The sequence below is a fragment of the Heliconius melpomene genome, chromosome 3 (genome assembly GCF_056956725.1).
Source record: "Heliconius melpomene rosina isolate 202511_hmr_F chromosome 3, ASM5695672v1, whole genome shotgun sequence".
Taxonomy (NCBI): Eukaryota; Metazoa; Arthropoda; class Insecta; order Lepidoptera; family Nymphalidae; genus Heliconius; species Heliconius melpomene.
The window spans coordinates 9,902,219-9,922,152 of record NC_140391.1 but is presented as its reverse complement, the minus strand read 5'-3'; the positions used below and the strand labels follow the sequence as shown (position 1 = coordinate 9,922,152).

Sequence of the window (19,934 nt, the reverse complement as noted above, 5' to 3'; positions counted from 1 at the left end):
TGACCGGCGAGGGGACGCGGTGGACCCACACGAGGACGCGCTCTTAGTGACGGTATACGTTCGCGAACTGTATGTGGCTACGTTCGTGTGGATCCAACACTGAGCTAAAGAAACCATTACTGTCGAGCTAGCTTTGAACTGTGAACTAAGTCTAGAGGCCGCGTGCGTTGCGCGGTGGTATTTCAATGTTACTGCAACTGGCGACAAGCTTCATTCGTACGACAATCCTGAACTTGCATGCCAAAGTGCCTAACTTTCGGATGAGCTATGCCAAATATTTACGCGTGAGCTGTGAAGTTGAGGATTGTTTAGAGATACAGTAACATTAAGAGTATGTAAATTATCAAAAATAGGGTGATTTGTCGTCTCAGGGCCGGCGCTGTCTCGGGCAGTGAAAACGCGAGCGTAGCGTGGGTCGTGCGATATCAAATACATCTCGACACATGACAACAGAAGGACAACAGAAGAGAGGGCTCAGAGCTGCTGATTTATTACAATATCTTTGAGTGTAACCACCGTGCAATAGATATCATGCTTGGAGACGAGGTGAAGGAAAGTGTTGCATAAGTGAGCTTAAATTTAATTAAAGATATAATTGTATTTTTTATGCCTTATATAATTCTAGCATAGAACACAACACACTCACTCGTGTCCGATTAAGTGCTCAATAATAGCTATAATTTAAGTAAATAACTCAATTTTCAGTTTTTTAAATTAATTATTTATAAATTACAAACCTCTATAAAGAAAAGCAGAATGCGTCTTCAATATTTTGAGAATTAAAAGCATACAATAAAAGCATACATTAAAAAAAAAACTTTGATTTCTCATAAAAAAAAATAGAGTATCATGCTTATGAAAAATATTATTTAATCTACGGTGCATTCAAAGGCCATCAAGCGGAAGTATCTGAAAAATACCTTAAGCGCAGACTTGAGCACGACCACCTCGCTGGGCGCCGCCACCCACGGCTCGCCGTCCACCTGCACCGGGATCTCGCTGCGGAGGTTGATCTTTATATGCCCGCCCTAGAAACGTTAACATTAATTAGCTAAACTTTTTAGATATGTGCTGAAATGTTGTACGATGAAGTATATCTAGGAGTTTTGGAACATGAATTAGTAATTTTTTTTTAATATTTTGAATTAACAAAAAAGATATTAATGTGCCTAAAGATAGGCCGTAGGTACACCGTTTTACCAAAAACTTTTCAATAGAAAATATAGAATTACATTACCCTGGAGTAAAAAGAATAAAACATATGGGTATCTATAGCAGCGGAACAACCTTACAGTAACTCGGTGAGTGCAGCTTCCATCCTTGTTCATGAGAAAGAAATGTTTTCATTTCCCCACTCTAGAAAGTCAAATCGTAGCGTCGACCACACAGAGTACCTATGTCGAGTCTCGAAGTGTATTGACACTAAAACCTCTCAGCTTAGATTACAATGTCACCTGCGCTATCCGCATGGCCCCGCGCAGACCGGACTGTATCTGCCCGAGGTGCACGACGCCGGTGACCCCCACCACCTCCAGCATGCCGTCCCAGTGGTTGGGCTTGTTGAACTGGTCGTCCTTCTCCGGACCCCAAGGGTTTGCGCCGGAACCCCAACTACGATGGGTGTTTGGTTAATTCTAGCTTATTTTTAATTGTACTATATTTTTAGACCACCAGACAAGAATATATCTACGTAGGATTGTAGGATCCTAACTTAACGATATAAATTGAAAGGCTCTATTTAATGTAACCTAAAGTAATAATACCTCCTAGGAGTGTTATAGTGCCGATTTATAAAAATTTTTAGAAAAAGAGAATTTTCGTTACAATGCACACACAGTAACGATATCTTAATATTTTTTTTAAAACAAGCCTCTATAATTTTTCATTTAAGAATCGTTTTATGTAGTACCTTTAAAGTCATCTTAGATGAATAAAGTGTATGGTTTTTTTTATTTAATTTTGGGATATTAGTAGAGATCCTCTTGTCTTATTATTAAAATATAATAATATTGGAAAATATATAAAATAAAACATGGATGCACATAAGTTTTAACTCTTGCATCATCATCTAACATCCCATCACACTCTACAAGTACCTACAGATTGCCGTAACTTAAAGCACAACTAAAGAGATTTGTACTTTAATTTATTTCCATTAACCCATTCTAAAGAATGCTCAAAGTTCGCCATTGAACAGTTTTGTGTTTGGACAGAAAGTGGAGAATGGAAGAGTTGAGATTGACTGTACCTTACCTACCACCTACTATAATAAAATATGAAGTTAAAAATAAAAACTGATATAAAAGATACCTTACCTAAGAATATTTAATATAATAATGCCCTCTACTGCGGGCAGGTCGACGGGCTTGCCGTCCACCTCGAGTCGCACCGCCTTGTGCAGGTCCTTGCACATCTTGCGGCCGACCATCTTGCGCAGCCCCATCTTTACGTACACGCCTTTGTTGCGCAACCTTTTTGTTATAGTTTAATAATTAGATACTATATGACGCAAAGTTTTTTTAGTGATCAGCTTCACGCTGTATCCCGCACATAACAGGGTAGGCAAAAAGAACCTACTATTAAGACATTTCGTTCTCCACTAAGAATAGTATTATAAACTAAATAATATTAATATCAATTTGGTGAAACGATGTGTCTTAGCACTAGATTTCCTCTGCCTGCTCTGCTATATGCAAGTTATACCCATATTTATAATTCATATTATTTAAGTGTTTCTCTGTTCTGTTTTTTTTTATATTGCAAAACACAGGTGATGTGTGAAGCTAGGAACTCTATCTACCGCCAGTTCATAGATAAAACTTTTTTTATATAAAAAACAGCAAAAACAACAACAAAATAAGATAATATAACATTATAGAAAATTCTATTAGTCTACTTCTACATAAGAAGTAGACAAATAGAATTTTATATATGAAAACAAATTTCACAAAAAAATTATAAAAAAAATATATGTATAATGTGTACACATAATTATAAATAGCTACAACAAAGTATGTATTTTTACACTAGGTATGTTAATTATTTACTAGGTATGTTAATCGCAACAGAATTTTTTAGCCAGTTGTACCAAAAACAAAATCTTACTGCCGAACCCAAACAAATCCAAGTAATAATCGAACCTAATCTAGATGCTGTTCCTACTATTTTATCAAGTGAAGTAGAAAAAGCAATAACAATCCAAAAGCTAGGAAAATCCCCTGGGCCAGACTTTATTACAAACGAACTCCTACAAGGAAGTAAAGAGGTGTTGCTGCCTATTCTTACCCAGATCTTCAATGAGTTGTTAAAGACCAATTCCGTACCAGAGCGGTGGAAACAATCGCATATCATCTTGATTCACAAAAAGGGCGATAAAGAAGATATAGAAAATTACCGACCCATTAGTCTTATCTCTCACATTTATAAAATATTTGCAAAGATACTACTGGATAGAATCAGCCCTACATTAGACGAACAGCAACCTGTTGAACAAGCAGGGTTTAGAAAGGGGTTTTCAACCATTGACCACATCCATACACTCAAACAGATTATTGAAAAGTACAAAGAGTTCAATAAAACTATATATATAGCGTTTATCGATTACGCAAAGGCATTCGATAGTGTAAGCCACGACTGCATAGACGAAGCCCTCTTACATCAAGGTATACCAGTAGACTACATAAAAATCATTAAAACCATATATACCAATAGTAAAGGTAGGATAAAATTAGAAGAATTAGGGGACGAATTTGAAATAAGCAGAGGAGTGAGGCAGGGAGATCCACTTTCTCCTAAACTGTTTTCAGCAGTCCTGGAAAACACTGTCCGAAAATTAAATTGGGAAAATTTTGGTTTAAATATAAATGGGAAAAGGTTGAACCATCTACGTTTCGCCGACGACATAGTGTTGTTCGAAGAAAACCCAGCTAATTTGCAAATTATGTTGCAGAGCTTAAACGAAGAGAGTGTAAAAATAGGTCTTAAAATTAACACCAACAAAACAAAAGTAATGACCAATTCACTTAGGCACGAGATGAAAATAGACAACAACACCTTGTCATACACGGACAGCTACACATACTTAGGCCAAATCATTTCAACCAAAGACCAAATTTCAGCCGAAATAAATACCAGGATTGCATTAGGATGGAAAAAATACTGGTCCCTTAAAGAGATAATGAAATCTAAAGTCATAAGTATGACATTAAAAAAGAAAACCTTTGAGATCTGCATTCTTCCATGCCTAACATATGGGTGCGAAACATGGGCATTGACAAAATCTCTAAGAGAAAAACTTGCTAAATGTCAAAGGGCTATGGAGAGGAGCATATTAGGTTGGAAAAGAAATGACAGAATAAGGAATACTGAACTCCGAGCCAATACTAAATTGGTGGACATACTGACCAAAATAGATCAACAGAAATTGAGATGGACAGGGCATATGATGAGAGACACGAAAGGTAAATGGAGTCAGGTGGTAACGGAATGGTACCCAAGAGATGGCAAGCGAAGCCGCGGGAGGCAACACACAAGATGGGAGGACGAAATTAAGCTAACGGTAGGATCAAATTGGAGAAGAGTCACACGGGATAGGATGCAATGGAAGATGTTAGAGGAGGCCTATGCCAAGAGGCACACCGAATATAGAGACATTTTGTAACTTTAGTTGTAATATTTTGTACTAAATATGAATGTATAAGTGTAAGTTAATTTCGGAATAAACGGGTTTATTATTATTATTATTATGTTAATTATTACCTGCTGTTAAATTTATTAGGATTTTCCTCACGAGCATTGTGGAAGTCAAGACAGAGGTCGGCGTCGATGCCGATACCGAAATAGTTATTCATCACCAGAATTTGAGAATTATCTTCACTTTGGGAACCTGCGTAAACATAATATTAAGTGTAAGTATTGTACTTTATATACAATAGTTTAAATAATTCTAAAAATCCAAATCAACAACTTTACTAATAATCTACTAAAAACAAATCCTCTTATTAAGATATGTTTAACTCTTTTCTTAAATATATACCAATCTTACCTGGCAACTGCTTGGACAGCTCCTTAGGCTCGTCCTGCTTATCCTCAGGATGGAAGACCACTGTCCACCGGTCGAGACGGATCTCCTCCGCGTCGATGACGTCCCTCAGTAAGGACAGCGGGTCCTCGCACCCCGTGTAGCCTGAACCCCAGCGTAGCACGCGGGCGAGGTCGTTGCCTGTTCGGTGCACATTGGATATTATTTTTTTTATATTTTATTATTGTTAGCTCTTCTAGGCCTTTATGGTGTTCATAACCCAACGTTCATAAACCTATATTAGTCAATTTACTCGGTTCGATAGAATTTCACTTTATACAAAACAATAAGTTAATTAAGAAAAAACAACAAAGCAACAATCTATTAAAGTTTTCAATTAGAGAAAAAAGTTGAATGAATGATACAAATAAGGTTTGCCTTTGTGAAGCTAAAAGAAAATTTTGTATATTCCTAATAATTGTGAAACGGAAAAAGTGACTAATAAAACTGTTAATATTGAAACTAATTCAATTAAATATATTGATATCGAAATTACATTTATTTATAAAATATAAGCCTCTTAACTAAATAAGCCACATCAAACAAACAAACTGTTCAAAATATTGTATCTCACCAGTCCCGAGCGGCACGATGGCGCAGGGCGGGTTGGAGCACTGCGAGTCCTGGCCCACGTTGTCGAGGCACTGCAGCACCCACCCGATGGTGCCGTCACCGCCGCACACCAGGATCTTGTAGTTGGGGATGTGCCGGAACACGTATAGCCTGGGTAGGTTGTAATATACTTATTTTAGATAAAATGTTGATTATTGATTGAAAGATTGGAAATCTGATCGTTTTAAATGATCCTTTCAAAGTCGTGGTCACTCTAAAGTTATTAGAAGATGGCTGTGCAGGTTTCATTTTAAGATTTTTCAAACTTTTTTATTTTCTTCCCAAGTGAAGTTCCTTGCCATGAACATAGGTAACGAAAAAATACTTTTTTAAGCGTGTTTCGTGATTGACGAAGTCATATCTTAGGTTACTAAAGCTCTATGAAAGCATTAAAAAAAATTACATAGTAGGTATTAAATAATTCTATTGTTGAGAGATAGTCAATAAGATTTTGTTCATAACTTAATTTTTTTAATCATTCACATTCTATGTTTACGTAAGAATATATCACAGGTAATACCCACCCAGGTAAAGGTCCCCCGTTCTCCAGATCGAACACCTGGTAAGGATTGAGGAGTTTACGGAAGGAGGAGATCAGCTCGAGGCCCTGGCAGCCGCCGGACTTCACGTTGACAAACACTAGCAGCGGTTTGATACCCGCCGGCACCATTGACGGCTCTATGCTGGGTAGCAGCAATACTGGCGCAGGATAATTGTTAATGGTACTGTCGATTGTCGATGGTATCGTATAATGTATGTTTTTGTTGGCATTCTCTTATAAGATGATTTTTATAATTAATTTTGTCTTAAAATGTTTTTGGAATTAAGGGGTCATTCTGTTGAATATAAGTCTATATGTTCTAATAATGTTTGTGTTAATACAAAATCTTAATTTCAGAGGATACCAAATTCCGCTTCTCGGTCACATACTATCCAATTAATACTGTCTTTGCTTTATTTCTAAACTAAAAATTCAAATTTGTGAATATATTATTTATTTATTATATAAAAATTATCTAAAAATAGAAAATTATTGATAAATTTTGAATGCTATTTTAATAATTTAAAAGAACTTACCTAATAAATGCTTATCTTCATATTTGGCCTCTCGGAGGGCGTAGAGGGCGCGCACCGCCTTGCTCGCGTCCTCGTACGTGATCACCATTGACCCGTACTCGTAGTAGATCGGGCCGATTGATGTGAATTTGTTTTCTAAGCAAATATAAATGTATGTAATAAAAAACTAAGGCCAGTCGTGGCACAGGTCACACTCACGTGCGACTGAACTCGAACTCAGAATATCTAGCGTTTAAGATGCTGCAAGTTCGATTTGTACTGGAGGAGGCCACTCAATACGCAGTGCCTCCAGAATTAGGCGGGAAGTGGGGAAAAAGTCTTCTTTATATTAGGTTCCCAAGTTTCCTCCGCCTACCCTGTTATGTACGGGATACAGAGTAAAGAGTCGAAAGTGGAATGGTTTTCATTCACATACGTTAGGCATTATAAAAGTAAATCTGACCGTATCCATGATTGTTATGAGAAATCCCGTGATCTCTCCATAATTTATGTATAATAAATTAAAGAAAAACGAAGTAGCTACAAACTACATTTGTATGGTACGGTCAGAGTCATGGCCGCCTTGAAGTTAGCTGTAGATAGCTACGATCGAACTATTATTAACTATTGAATCTAAGATTTTTCTCACCTTTAATTATTTTCTTCCAGAGTAAACAATGCACTAAAGTTAAAGAAAGCCTTACTTCATGGCAATCACGACTCGGTGATCGTACAGCACTTGTACTCACCGGCACCAAGGAACTCCACAAGAATATTCTCGTAGTTCCTCTCAGACAGTCCAGGGGGGAGGGAGGCCACGAACAGGGCGAGCGTGGGCCCGTGCGGGTCGCGGCGCGGCTGCAGGTAGAAACGCGCCAGTTCCATGCGGCGCACTGACTCGCGTGCCAGCCGCACCAGGATGCGCCAAGGACGCTCGTCCTCCTCCAACACTCGCTCTGATACTAGAGGGACGGAACAGACCTTTATTTTTAACCGATGAAACAATCAGGAAAGGTACTATTCGGTTTTTTTTATTAAATTTAGAAATTGAGTTAGTTGACTATGGTTTTTCAAAAAGATCGTTATACGATATAATTTTAATGTTATAATGTTAAGACTTAAGTTCTACCTTCAATTACAACAGAGCAAAAGTGAACAACTGTTTGTTTCTTTAAAACCAAAAATAGTAGAATCCTCATATACAAAAATCACTTTTATACTTAAAGCAACTAATATTGCATAAAATTATAATTTCCTGAGTTTGGCCTGTTTGAAAGATTTAACATGAAAACAAGATTTTCCTAAGATTGAAAGACTTTAAACGAAAATTTAACTTACCACCACGATCAAGGAGTATCTCAGAACAGCGATAGTCCGCGGCAGCGTTGGAGGAGTCCAAGCCGAAGCTGTCCAGAGCGAGCCGCATGAGGTCGGCCACGGTGTGCTCGCCCGCGCACTTCACTGTCACGAAGGCGTCACCCGCGCCCGCCACCCTCCCCGCGTACACCCGCACCTCACCACCACCTGTTTCTGGCTCTCTGTTGGGAAATTGGTTTACAATTTTTTATAATTGCTGTTTTTGTACTTTGTTTTAATCATATTAATTCAGAATTAAGTTTAAATTATTTATTTATTATTTTCAACTGATTGATGTCATGAGAGAAATACAATATGCAAATAATTTTTAACTGAATCAAAGTTTGCTATTGTACCTATTTAACTTACGAGACATTTATGATAGAAGACTGGTTCTGATTTAAAAATTGAGATATTGTAATGTTTTAATATTTTCCAGAAAAAAATCACCAAATTTTAAAGTGACAAAATTTTTCATTTTTAATTATTTTGAACTGATCAATAATAATAATTAGTAAGATGCTATGTTTTTAAGTCACTCACTTGAAACGCAAGAACAGTGCGGGTCGTTTATTGGGCAAGCGTGTGACACGCGCCAGCGGTGTGGGGTCCTCCACCGCGGGCTCGTCCCCCGCGAGCGCGTCTGTGAGCTGGAACTGGTCGGGCTCCCGCGCCACGTGGAAGGCCCGCAGCGCCGCGCCCACCAGCTCACGCTCGCTGAAGTTGCGACCCACTACCACGGGCCGGTAGAGGCGACGCGACCACGCCGCTTCACCGTCGTAAACTTTTACTACTTCTGTTTTGGTGTAACAAAAAGGTTATTGAGATTTCAGAACTCAAATCGTCCATTATTTTATTAATTTATATTTTATTATTTTCGACTTATTATTTATAGAAGTGATCAAGTCTCAATCGCACGCATAAACGCAGGGAACGGAGTGTCAGTTCATCAGTTTGGAATCGCACAACTTACATTATATATGTACGTTGTGCGTTGTATATGTATATATATATATAAAAGTTTAAATTATTACGCTTTATAAACTGTTAACAAAATAAAGATAAATTGTAGATTTTGGTTTAATGCTGAGTTTCTAGATATAGGTTACCTTCATCTCTATCATCTGGTGTCCTATCCCGGTGTTGTTTGTGGTCGGGTCGGTGGTCCTGGTCGGCGGGCGCGCCGATGGAGCCGCCGCCGGAGCCCGAACGGCCCTCGCAGCCCGAGCTGAACTCCTCGCTCACGCTGCGAGCTGCACAACATACATCCCGTATCGCACATGCCCTAAACCCTTGCGACTATTCGTTATAATTTTAATTTGGGGATTTTACAGAAGTCTAGTTTTGTCTTGAACATTCATAAGATTTTTTTAATATAATAAGGATTTGGGTATACGAGTATTTGTAAATGTTTTTATATATTTTTTCTTTATGTTAGAGTACGTAATATAGATAAATCAATTTAAGTTGTCTTGGTAATAAACTATTTAAGAATTAAAATATTAAAGCTATTATTTTTATGTTATACACGTCAAATATATTTAGCCTAAAATTAAGTCATCTCTTTTTAGTATACATTCATTATAAAGAATTTTAACATGGAATTTAGTGTGGCATGTTAATTATTATAACTATTTAGTTATAAATTGTTATAACTAAGTTACAATTCTCACATATAATCTACTGATAGCATCTCATCTAAAACATCATTCCTGAAATGATAAATTTCTAACAAAACACATATTGTCTGCAAATCAAGTATCGAACATTCCAAGTCATTGTGCACTATGAAATATTTTATAATTTAAAAGATATTGCTCAAATATTGGAAATTTGAAAGGTTTTATGTCAATTTACCTTTTAGTAGGCTAAATAAAAATATTTGACAGTGCATAAAGACTTAAAAACACATTGAGGTGTGGCCATCTAGTATGGTGACTGGCAACACTGAAATAAATATCAGCAACACTGTGTACCTGTGCATGTTACCTGAGACCGGTGGAATACTGCATCACGAGTATCCTTCAGGAGTCGATCCGGAGATATGAAATTTATATGGAACTAAGACCTTAAAGTCTGTCAGTGGGAAAGATTCGTAAGATGGAAATGCTAGTGCTCTTCTATATAAAAGAACAGAAATTCTTACTGATAATATAAAAGAATTCTTAGCGGCTCATTGATGAATAAAGGGATAATGTTAGAGGTTAATAAGCTTACTTATGATTATAAATAAAATTGTAAAGATTTATTATTTACAGTACCGCGAAATAAGGTAATGTTCTAGAAAATAAGACGGTGATAATGTTTTCTATATGTGTATGTGTGCGAAAGTAAAGCATGAAAGCGGCTGGACACTCACGACAGTCGAAGATCATTTTAAACAGAACATTAAAAATAATCTTCGGATAAGCGTTATCGCCTCCATAGTAAAAAGCATGAAGAAAGCGGAAGTGGAAGTACCTCTGGAGTAGGGCGGGGAGGCGCCGCCGTGCGGGCTGCAGGCGGCCGGCAGCAGTCGCCGCGCCAGCAGCACGAGCCGCGCCGGCGCCCAGCCGCCGCGCCGCCGCGCTGCCCCAAACACAGCGCTCACACTCCGGCCCCGCAGATGTGCCCGCGCCGGCACATGTGCGGGGCCCGAGCCATGCCCACACCTGGAGGACTGTGGAGGACACTTACGGCATCCGAAGTCTCGCGAGGGCGGCGGCCGCACGTGCACGCCGATGATGGCCTCCATGGGCACCTCCGTGCGCGGAATGGACACGGCTGATGGCGGCAGGAAGATCGGCTGCAGCGCGCCGAAGTTGCACTCCTCCGGGACCAGGGCGCGGCAGCCGGCGTGGCACTGCCGATATACAATTGTTACAATTCCATAAATCAGTATAAGCTAAGTTCAAGCACAAGGCAAAGCCGCATCAGCAGCGTGCTCACCGTGCTGCCGCACCACTCGCAGCGATAGCCGGTGAGGCACTCGCCCGACCAGCAGGCGCGGCGGCAGGCGCAGCATTTGGAGTTTGCGGGCAGGTTCCCCTCGCGCCAGTGGTGCACGTGCCGCGGCTCGCTGCCCGCGCAGTACGTCGCGTTCTCCTTGCAGTCCGCCGCCGCGAAGTCCACGCATTCTCCGTGGACGTAGTATTCGCAGACTGTAAACAAACTTGTGTTAATTACGCTTAAAAATATAATTTTGTCTAGGTAACAAGCACTAACTAATAACCGAGCCTACTTTATTAAAACATGTCAAAAGACTCTTTACCTATATACTACCAATATATGAAACGTTGTCTTACAAAGTTGTGTAGTTCTAGCAGACAGAATATAGCTAAGAAACCAAAATTCAAAAAGATTACATGATATTTCTGCAGTGTTATTGATATCCTGTTAAAACAATATTGATTTAATATTTAACAATTTATTAAAAGAATATAATTTAGTTAATCTATGAATCGATACTTACTCATGCAATGTAAGGATGGTAGTTCGTCAAGCCGCTTTCGACACACCGTGCAAAACTTCCGTTTGTGGGAAGTATGCTCTGACCAGCAATGAGCCACTGGATTCTGTTGGTGAATAATGAATCTTTACTATTATTGCTATTTAAGTAAAACATTTTTTGTCATACATATTACACCTAGAAGTATCTAATGTAAAAATCACAATTATCTAAATAAAGGATTCTAAGAATCTATTTGATTTTTAGATACAATCTGGGTTCTGGCAAACCTTGATCAGGCTCGGCGCCACCCCGCAGCATGGCGTCACCACTTGCCCCACGCATCGCTCGTGCACTATGAAGTTGCACACTGAAACAATACATATAAAGTTAGTAAAGCCAACGCAACTTATTAAAGCTTTAAAAATATCCTTCATTCTAAACGAAAACGTATCAAAATATTGTGAAAAAGATTATATTTTTAAAAATTTTTGTTTTGTTGTTTGATGTTTTTCAAGAAAAGAGGCATGGAGGCAATGAGCAATCGCAGCATCAGCTTTTCTGACCTCATACTAGCATACCGCATTTAGGAACAGAATAATTCTTACTTAGCTCTATTTTTATATTAAAAAGCTAATTCTTATGCCTCAATTTAGTTAAACAAAAATTGGTCACCATAACTGTTACATTTTGGACAAAAATAAAAAAAAAAATACTTGTTGCTATTATTTGTATAATTCTAGTTAAACAACACATTTTATTTTTGTTACGGTCAACACATTCAAAATGTCCGGCAATTCGGCGAAAGCACTACCAGAATCAAATGAAGCTATAAGGAAAATTCCAGTAAAACTGAATCATCGTATCTAAAACATATGATACTTTTTGGAAATACGATTTCACGTAAGATATTTTGTATTTCAATTATGTTATAAATTTATAATATAAAGTGATAGGAAGGCGGAATTTTACAACAGGTTCAAACTGTCTACCCTGTTATGTTATGCAAAAAAAGACTATACGTACTTTAAAAAAATAAAATGTACTTATATTTTTATACATTTGCTAAAATAAAGATTGGTGTTTTTTTTTATTGTTGATTACCGCAGTGGCAGAAGCGTGTGACTGTAGACGCGACGGTTGGTTGATCGATTCTCATTCGGGTGGATTTTGATTCTTTCGCACTGGTAACAATGCAAAAAGCGGCGTAGTGATGCCCCGATGCGGAGAGTGGGGAACGGAATGTCTTAAACCCTAGGTTCTCTCTTTAGAGAGTTTTCATATCTTAATCGATTTACTTTGTCAATAACAAATATTTTAAACCAAGCTTTCACATAAAATTCCTCCCATTGCTTACGGAAAATTGAAAAATTGATAGCCACTTGTTGATTGAACCCCCAACATTGAAACAGCGACAGTAATTTACGGTCAAGTGCTAGAGCGTTGATTGCGCGGTCTGCACGCGACCGCAGCCGAGTTCAAGTATGGCGGTGGACAGGCAGCCGGCAGCCGGCAGCCGGCAGGTGGGCTTTTAGTGTACACGGTATATTATACTCGTAGGATTGTTATGGAAGTACTAAGTAGTTATTACTATTTTTTTCCTGGGATTGGCTCAGCGAAAACTCGAAGTTTTGTCGAAAATATGGTGGTTCGAGTCTTACATGTTATTTTAATATAAAAATAGCTGTATATTTTAGACTTGCTTATTCTAGGGATAATACTAGAGTTCCATATAATAATATTGTCATATAATTATGTATACAAGTGTAACAATTTTAGTTTTTTATCCTTTGGTTTTTTACGCGCTGTCCCCGATTTATTATATTAAAATTTTATATTATATACAAAAGAATTCTACCAAGTCTCCAAGTTACTCCGTTTTAATTGATGGTTGGTAATAGTCATCTATTTCACATTAGACGTGTCAAACAGAGAGATAGGAACCCGCAATCTATATCGATGGTATATAAATAAAAACTCTCTTGATACCTCATAATTCACTTGACCATAACATGATTAATTTTATGGGATACTGTCAGAATATACTAGGAGCCTAATTTAATTATTCTCTTCTATTGACAAAATGAAAAATATTAGTGTAAAATAAATAATTGTATATAATTATCACTATGAAGCATAAATTTAGGAACAATATACGACCTATGCAGTAGCAAATGACAAATATGACCTTACGTCAGTATATTTTAAAAAAATATCCAGCCATATCTATTATAAAAATTACGGAACTTACTACGACATAAAATTTCCTTTAAAAAAACTGAAACTATCATCGAATCAAAATAAATATTTAAACAAAAATGAAGAAATTTCTAAGTATTATAAATAAAATATAGCATCAGAAACGTTGTCTCTGGTCGGCATAGACACTCATCTCGCGGGATCGATAGCGGCGCGCATGCCCGCATCCCGCGTCCCGCGTCCCGTATCCCGCACCCCACATCCCGCATCCCGGACTAGATGTACCTAATGATGTACGAGAATTAGACATGCTACTGTGCTACGCTTTGATCGTTGATGTTACGAATATATGCCTTTTTGGGATTCATTTTTGTATAATAATTTTGGGTTTTGTAAGTTTTATTGATAAAATGGATTTTTTTTCATTGTATTTAAACTTACGCCTGTCTATGTGAAGCTTATTTTTCCTTCTTTTAATTCAGTACTTCGATATATATAATTGTCTTTATGTTTTACCATACCCCAACAACTTATACGAAAAAAATAACGAAATTAATAATGAAATATGTTTCTAGGAGCCTAATGAAACTTTTTTAAATTTAATTATATAAAATAATTCGCTCTGGTAATATAGAGCAATGCTGAATACTCTTATCGCAGTATCTCGAAGGAAAGAAAGAAAAGATTAATACTACCAGAATTTTACACTATTGCCTCTGTGAGGAATATCCGAAAGACTAATTAAACATTTCAAAATAATAATATTCAAAGTGAATCCAAGAAAAAATGAACGTAAGTGCCATGGTCGTGAGTTCAAGCCATTTCAAGCGGAAGATATATTGCATTTTTTGCAGCACACAATTATTCAAAACTTGCCACCCAAACGCGGCTTCGCCGGCTTCTCTTTTTGTCCAAATTATGCAAAATAGTTACATAAATTAGAGCCTGTGTCTTATTCTGTTCTATAAGGTATATTACTGTAATGTTTTAATTAAATCCGTAGAGTACTTTTAGCGTGAAGGTAGAACAAACATCCATCCTCACAAACTTTCACATTTATAATATTAGTAGGATAGTATGTGTAACTGAGTTAAGAATAAAATGACGCATTTTCTTCGTCACCTTAAGTTTCAATACGTGAGAGACGCGTAAAGATAATTAACTAAATTTAGAATTTTTAAAATGATTCCGCAAATTCTAATACTTAGTAAGAAGCGGATAAGTCATTTCTTCAGCATAACGCATCATTTGAATGAAGTAATGTAACTTCTAAAATTTTGTATTTTTGTAAAATCTACAAAAATCCTTTCTAATATTCTAAGCTGATACCTCCAATTTTAAAGATTTTCAATTAGGTCACCTTCATTCAGAGGGTGCAGGCGCAATAAGCCCGCTTATTCCTGAAAACTCATAGAAACTCACTTCTCTGCGGGTAGGTTAATATCCTGCCTCCTTTCCGCAGCGCAGTACATAGGACACTCGACATATGCGTTACTATTGCATCACAAGGCATCGTTACGCCTTCTAAGAAAATCTATTAAAAACATAACATGCCGCCACTTCACATTTGCATATGTTTCGCGTCACAACAGTAAACATAAAGGGAGGTTATTCTGGTCTCCGCGTGTCGTGATGGGCTCTCGACGCGGAAGGGCATCGGTGGACGGATAAAGGAATCATCGTTATATGATAATACGTCACAATATTTTTAAATAGCCTCGGGGCGGGGCCGAGCCGGAATAGACGCGGTCGCAGCCCGAACGGCACCACCTACCAGTACCACGTGTGGTGTTGCCATTTTAAAAATAATAAAAACTGCCATCGGTCACTCGACCGCCGCCGCCGTCGAAGACTTCCTTGTTTGCGGAATAAAGAGCGTTGCCAAAAGCGAAGGTTTACGATGGCGCGCGTTTTGCCAAAATAAACAGTTAAAATTGAAATAGTTTGAGGGCAATAGCCGAATGGAGAAGTTCAATGTTGGTGGGCGATGCCAACTTTGATTTACTACTGGACGTATCGCAATACCGTTGCACGGTTGACAGAGCTTTTTCTGTTTCTAGTGTCTAAACATTGTCCACAAACACGTGCGGTACAATCAAAACACGCGCGCGCACTGGCGGGGGGCGCGCGGGTGTGCGCGGCGGGGCGGGGCGCTGCGCACGCGCCGCCCGCCGAGCGTCTGCTACTCGTCTCTAGAATCAACTAACTTACTGCGACTTGCGTGCGTACCAACGTCGATTGTCAAACGAAACAGATGGACTTGATGAACGAAACTTTCATAAGATAATTATTGTTTATTTTGTATAACCGAAAGTATAAATCTGAGCTTTTTCCAAAAATATAAGCTACAGTTCGCGTTTATGTAAATTTATAATAAAAAAAATATTAACAAATAATTTTATAACAAATTAGTCCTTACAAGACCAACAAGTACGGTTACATCTACTCGTATACAGGTATTGCTTAAGTACCTACTTGACTTGTATTACAAGTCTTGTGAGACAAACGCAGCGCTTTCCTCCACGGAAGTAAATCACATTCATTTATTTGTAATAACTTCCTCACCAGTCGTCGTGGAAGTAGAATGAGTATATTTAAGGACGTGAATCAGACACTACTCAAATAAGATATATATATTTAGATCAAAACACATGTACGTTAGCCATTGCCTTTAATAGGCGATGTATTTTTATAATATGACTAACTTTCTATGAAACATCTACAAAAGTGGTATTGTTTTACTATTTATGATTCATTCATATAAAAATATAACAAAATTGTTTGTTGATTTGTGGTACACAAAGCAAATTACTAACGATACTATTATTCAGCTATATACTAGCATTCAGCGGCGGCTTCGCCTGTGGTCCGAATGGAAATAATTAAGATTTATGTATGATACAGCACATTCTAAGTGTCCGATATAACTCTGTGGGAAGGTACAGTGGATTAAATAGCACAGGCTAATATGAAGTAATATAGCCTATAGCTCAACAGCCTATACCGTATTCTCCGATAATAGACTTTCTTATAAAAAATATTTTTTCAATTCAAACCAGTAGTTTCTGAGATGAGCCCGTTCTACCAACCAAACTTTTCAGCTTTATAATATAAGTATATATAGATATATTTATACAGCTCTATATATATAAATATTTCGTGTCTGCCAAGCTTAATTGACCTCTTTAGGTTATGCTGTACCTAAGTGTCAACATAAGTTGATCGATTAAAAAATATAAACCACCAAAAATCTATTTTAGTAATTATTTAAGTACATACTTACTATAAGAACAAAAAAAGATTTCATCTACAAGATTCTTTAAGACTAGAGTTTAAGTTCAATTCATCAAAATTCCAGATAACACTACAACTGCAATTGTAACAAAAGGATCATGTGAATTTCTTTACTCTAAATTAATAAAACAGCAAAATATGAATGTTAGTTATAAAATTTGGATGACGCGAGGGTGCCTATAAATAAAATGTTTATATAAAATTTAAAAAAAAAACGCCATTAATCAACTGTTGACCCAATTTCGATAGGAAGCGGTAACAACGTTTTAATTAGCGCATTTGTAATAGCAACGAAAATATTTAACTATTACCACGTTGAGCCCGCATTTAGGTTCCGTAGGTTTATTTTCACAATGATTCATTTTTTATATAACTAGAGATACAGACGTGGCTTCGCTCTTTTAAAGTTATTTTTATTTTATGGCCAAAAAATAATAAATTAAATAAAAGTATGTGTTTTCTAATACCTTTGAGAATATGTAAACAAAGTATGTATGTGTATTGTACTATTTTACGCTCATAGCAAGGTAGGCAGAGCGATCCTGCGAAACTAGTGTTAACAGGCACCGTTCCTTTCCCCACTCTCCACCGAATGCTGGAGGCATTGCGTGGCGAAATTCAACGCCGAGTTATATCTCGTTGCCAGGGTCAGGAAATGTAAATATTACATTATTGATTAATAAAATAATAAACCACTGCGCCACGACTGGCCTAAAAATATACTAGATAATAGAAATTTTCAAGTTCATAAATCATAAGCAAAAATAGTGTTTAAAAGAATATTTTTTCTGCTGTTATTACAATGACCCACTTAATTAAGCTTTTATTGCAAAAAGAGGAGACGCGCGAAAGAATAGTGAAAGCTTACATACGTTTAAACTTTACGTTTCAGTGTATATTTAATCGGAGTTTATTTTAAAAATAACATAACCGTGACCCGTTCTACTTTTAGAATACAGAATAATAGATTAATTTATTGCTTTCTATAAACAGTTAATAACAATCTGTGTAATAATAACACAGATAAAATATATTTTTGACGTTACACATTTATATATAAACTCCTTTCGAGTGGCATAGGAGTTTTTTCGAAAAAAAAAATAAGTCGTTTAGTTGGAAACGTGTATATTTTTCCTCGACGGCCTTCAGGGCGGGCGCGGGAGAGGCGCGGGCGGGGCGAGCGGCGCGGCGCGGCGGGGCGGGGGAGAGGCGGGAGGTCGGCATTGACGTCACGCGGAGCAGCCAATGGCGCGCCGGCCGCGCGAGCGTTTGACTTAACCGCGAGATGCTCTTTCCATTTGGGGGCTTTGCTCAACTTCAGCTCAACTCAAATTAATATGTGATATTTATTAGTGGTTTGTATTACACATAAATATTATAAATTAGGAGTTAAATATTAGTTTTGGAGTTTGAATTCTATATATAAAATGACATAATCGAATTATCATTGGTTTTTACATTATAATTTATGTAATACAAAACCAACTTAATGCGAATTCAATATCTAATAGGTACATAAACAATAAATAAGAAAGTTGTTTTTATACAAAGTGAATACTGGATTTTACTAACGGTTTTATGTCTATAGCAGCAATTTATGTTTAGCATTTTATTCTTCATTGCCAAAGAGAGCTTGGAAATAAAGCAGTTGGCTGTAGCTGGTGCACATGAGGGACAATTGATCTGCGTTATGGAACATTTTATATTATAAATGCTACTTTTCTCAATGGAAAATGAGTTAAAGTTAACATTCTCTTACATGTTAAGGTTCTATTGAATATATCGTATATATCTCGTGTTTTGTAATAATGAACTATTATATTAATTTTTCGAATAAAAAACAACATTGCATGTTAAGTAACAGAGCCCAATGTCTAAATAACCGTTTTGCTTCCGAATATAAAACCATGGCGTGCATTCAAACAATTGTAATTAAAGTAGATTGGTAATAATTAAATTTCAAGTTCCATTCATTCAATAAATATTGTATCTGTTTTATTTGCATTCGAAGATTGTGTGGAACTTAATGACCATGATGATGATGAAGAAATCTAAATTAACTTAACCTAAAATCTGGAAGCATTGCAACTATGTATTACAACTACGTAGACAATCTATAGTCTTCGTTATCAGTTCCACGTCATCAAATTGTGCTTTCCGAAAGCAACAGCACGATACGATTCTTTGTAAAAATACCCAAATTCTTGTAAGAGTGCTTATAAAATTTAAAGAGTTCCCTGGATTTAGTAGGTCGGTGCAGGCGTCTTCGAATAATTAGTGAAAGTATGTACATAAGAAAATGATTCCTTTTTTTGAAAGTCGTTTAAAAATAAAGATGGAAATTATTAATAGTTTAATTAACAATTAAAACATTAACCTTACAAGTTTATTCTTCAAAGAAAATAAATACTTATTACAACAAACTTTCATTATACTTACTTAACTTATCTATATTCTATTTGAAAAGTACTTAGTTATAAATTAGAAACGAATGGAAATAGACTTGAAGGTAACGGGTCTAGGGCTATAAGCAAATAAAAACTGGAGTATTCTAAAAATATCATCTGCTTCTTTCGTATCGATAAATGTTTACGTATGAAACATCAAAGTGCTGACCCGGAACTAGGGGACACCTGCGTCCAGCACCATAAACTGCTGGTACTAATATAGATTACAAACATTATAATACACAGCTCACTTTCTAACACAGCAGGGTAGGTAGCGGGAACCTGGTGTTAAAATATTTCATTTCCTCGTATGGAAATCGAGCCCCGAACCTATCGTGCTTACAGTCATATTTTGTGACCCCGCGACTGGGTTAATTCATTTTTAAATATAAAAAATAGTTGCAAAATAAATAAAGGAGAGTGTTTACGATTTAAAGGCTGTCTCTATGTTAGAGCAAAATGT

At 37.0% G+C, this 19,934-nt stretch overlaps 1 protein-coding gene across 4 annotated transcripts in view; it reads right to left on the bottom strand.

The window, feature by feature from the left end:
• Positions 1-19,934, bottom strand: part of LOC146540147 (diacylglycerol kinase theta) — a 30,416-nt gene that overhangs the window by 1,098 nt on the left and 9,384 nt on the right. For 2 of the 4 annotated variants that reach the window (XM_085207352.1, XM_085207350.1), the window contains exons 2-18: positions 11,822-11,901; positions 11,556-11,658; positions 11,033-11,244; positions 10,781-10,946; positions 10,565-10,672; positions 9,214-9,357; positions 8,648-8,900; positions 8,087-8,286; positions 7,498-7,710; positions 6,770-6,904; positions 6,217-6,391; positions 5,655-5,803; positions 5,045-5,221; positions 4,759-4,885; positions 2,316-2,471; positions 1,455-1,611; positions 921-1,028 (exon numbers count right to left, since the gene is read on the bottom strand). In XM_085207352.1, coding sequence (XP_085063478.1) covers positions 921-1,028; positions 1,455-1,611; positions 2,316-2,471; positions 4,759-4,885; positions 5,045-5,221; positions 5,655-5,803; positions 6,217-6,391; positions 6,770-6,904; positions 7,498-7,710; positions 8,087-8,286; positions 8,648-8,900; positions 9,214-9,357; positions 10,565-10,672; positions 10,781-10,946; positions 11,033-11,244; positions 11,556-11,658; positions 11,822-11,901 — 2,663 coding nt within the window. Of the gene's footprint in view, positions 1-920; positions 1,029-1,454; positions 1,612-2,315; positions 2,472-4,758; positions 4,886-5,044; positions 5,222-5,654; positions 5,804-6,216; positions 6,392-6,769; positions 6,905-7,497; positions 7,711-8,086; positions 8,287-8,647; positions 8,901-9,213; positions 9,358-10,564; positions 10,673-10,780; positions 10,947-11,032; positions 11,245-11,555; positions 11,659-11,821; positions 11,902-15,152; positions 15,816-19,934 lie in introns of those variants that run through there. The other 2 variants (XM_085207351.1, XM_085207353.1) reach the window with 2 other exon arrangements.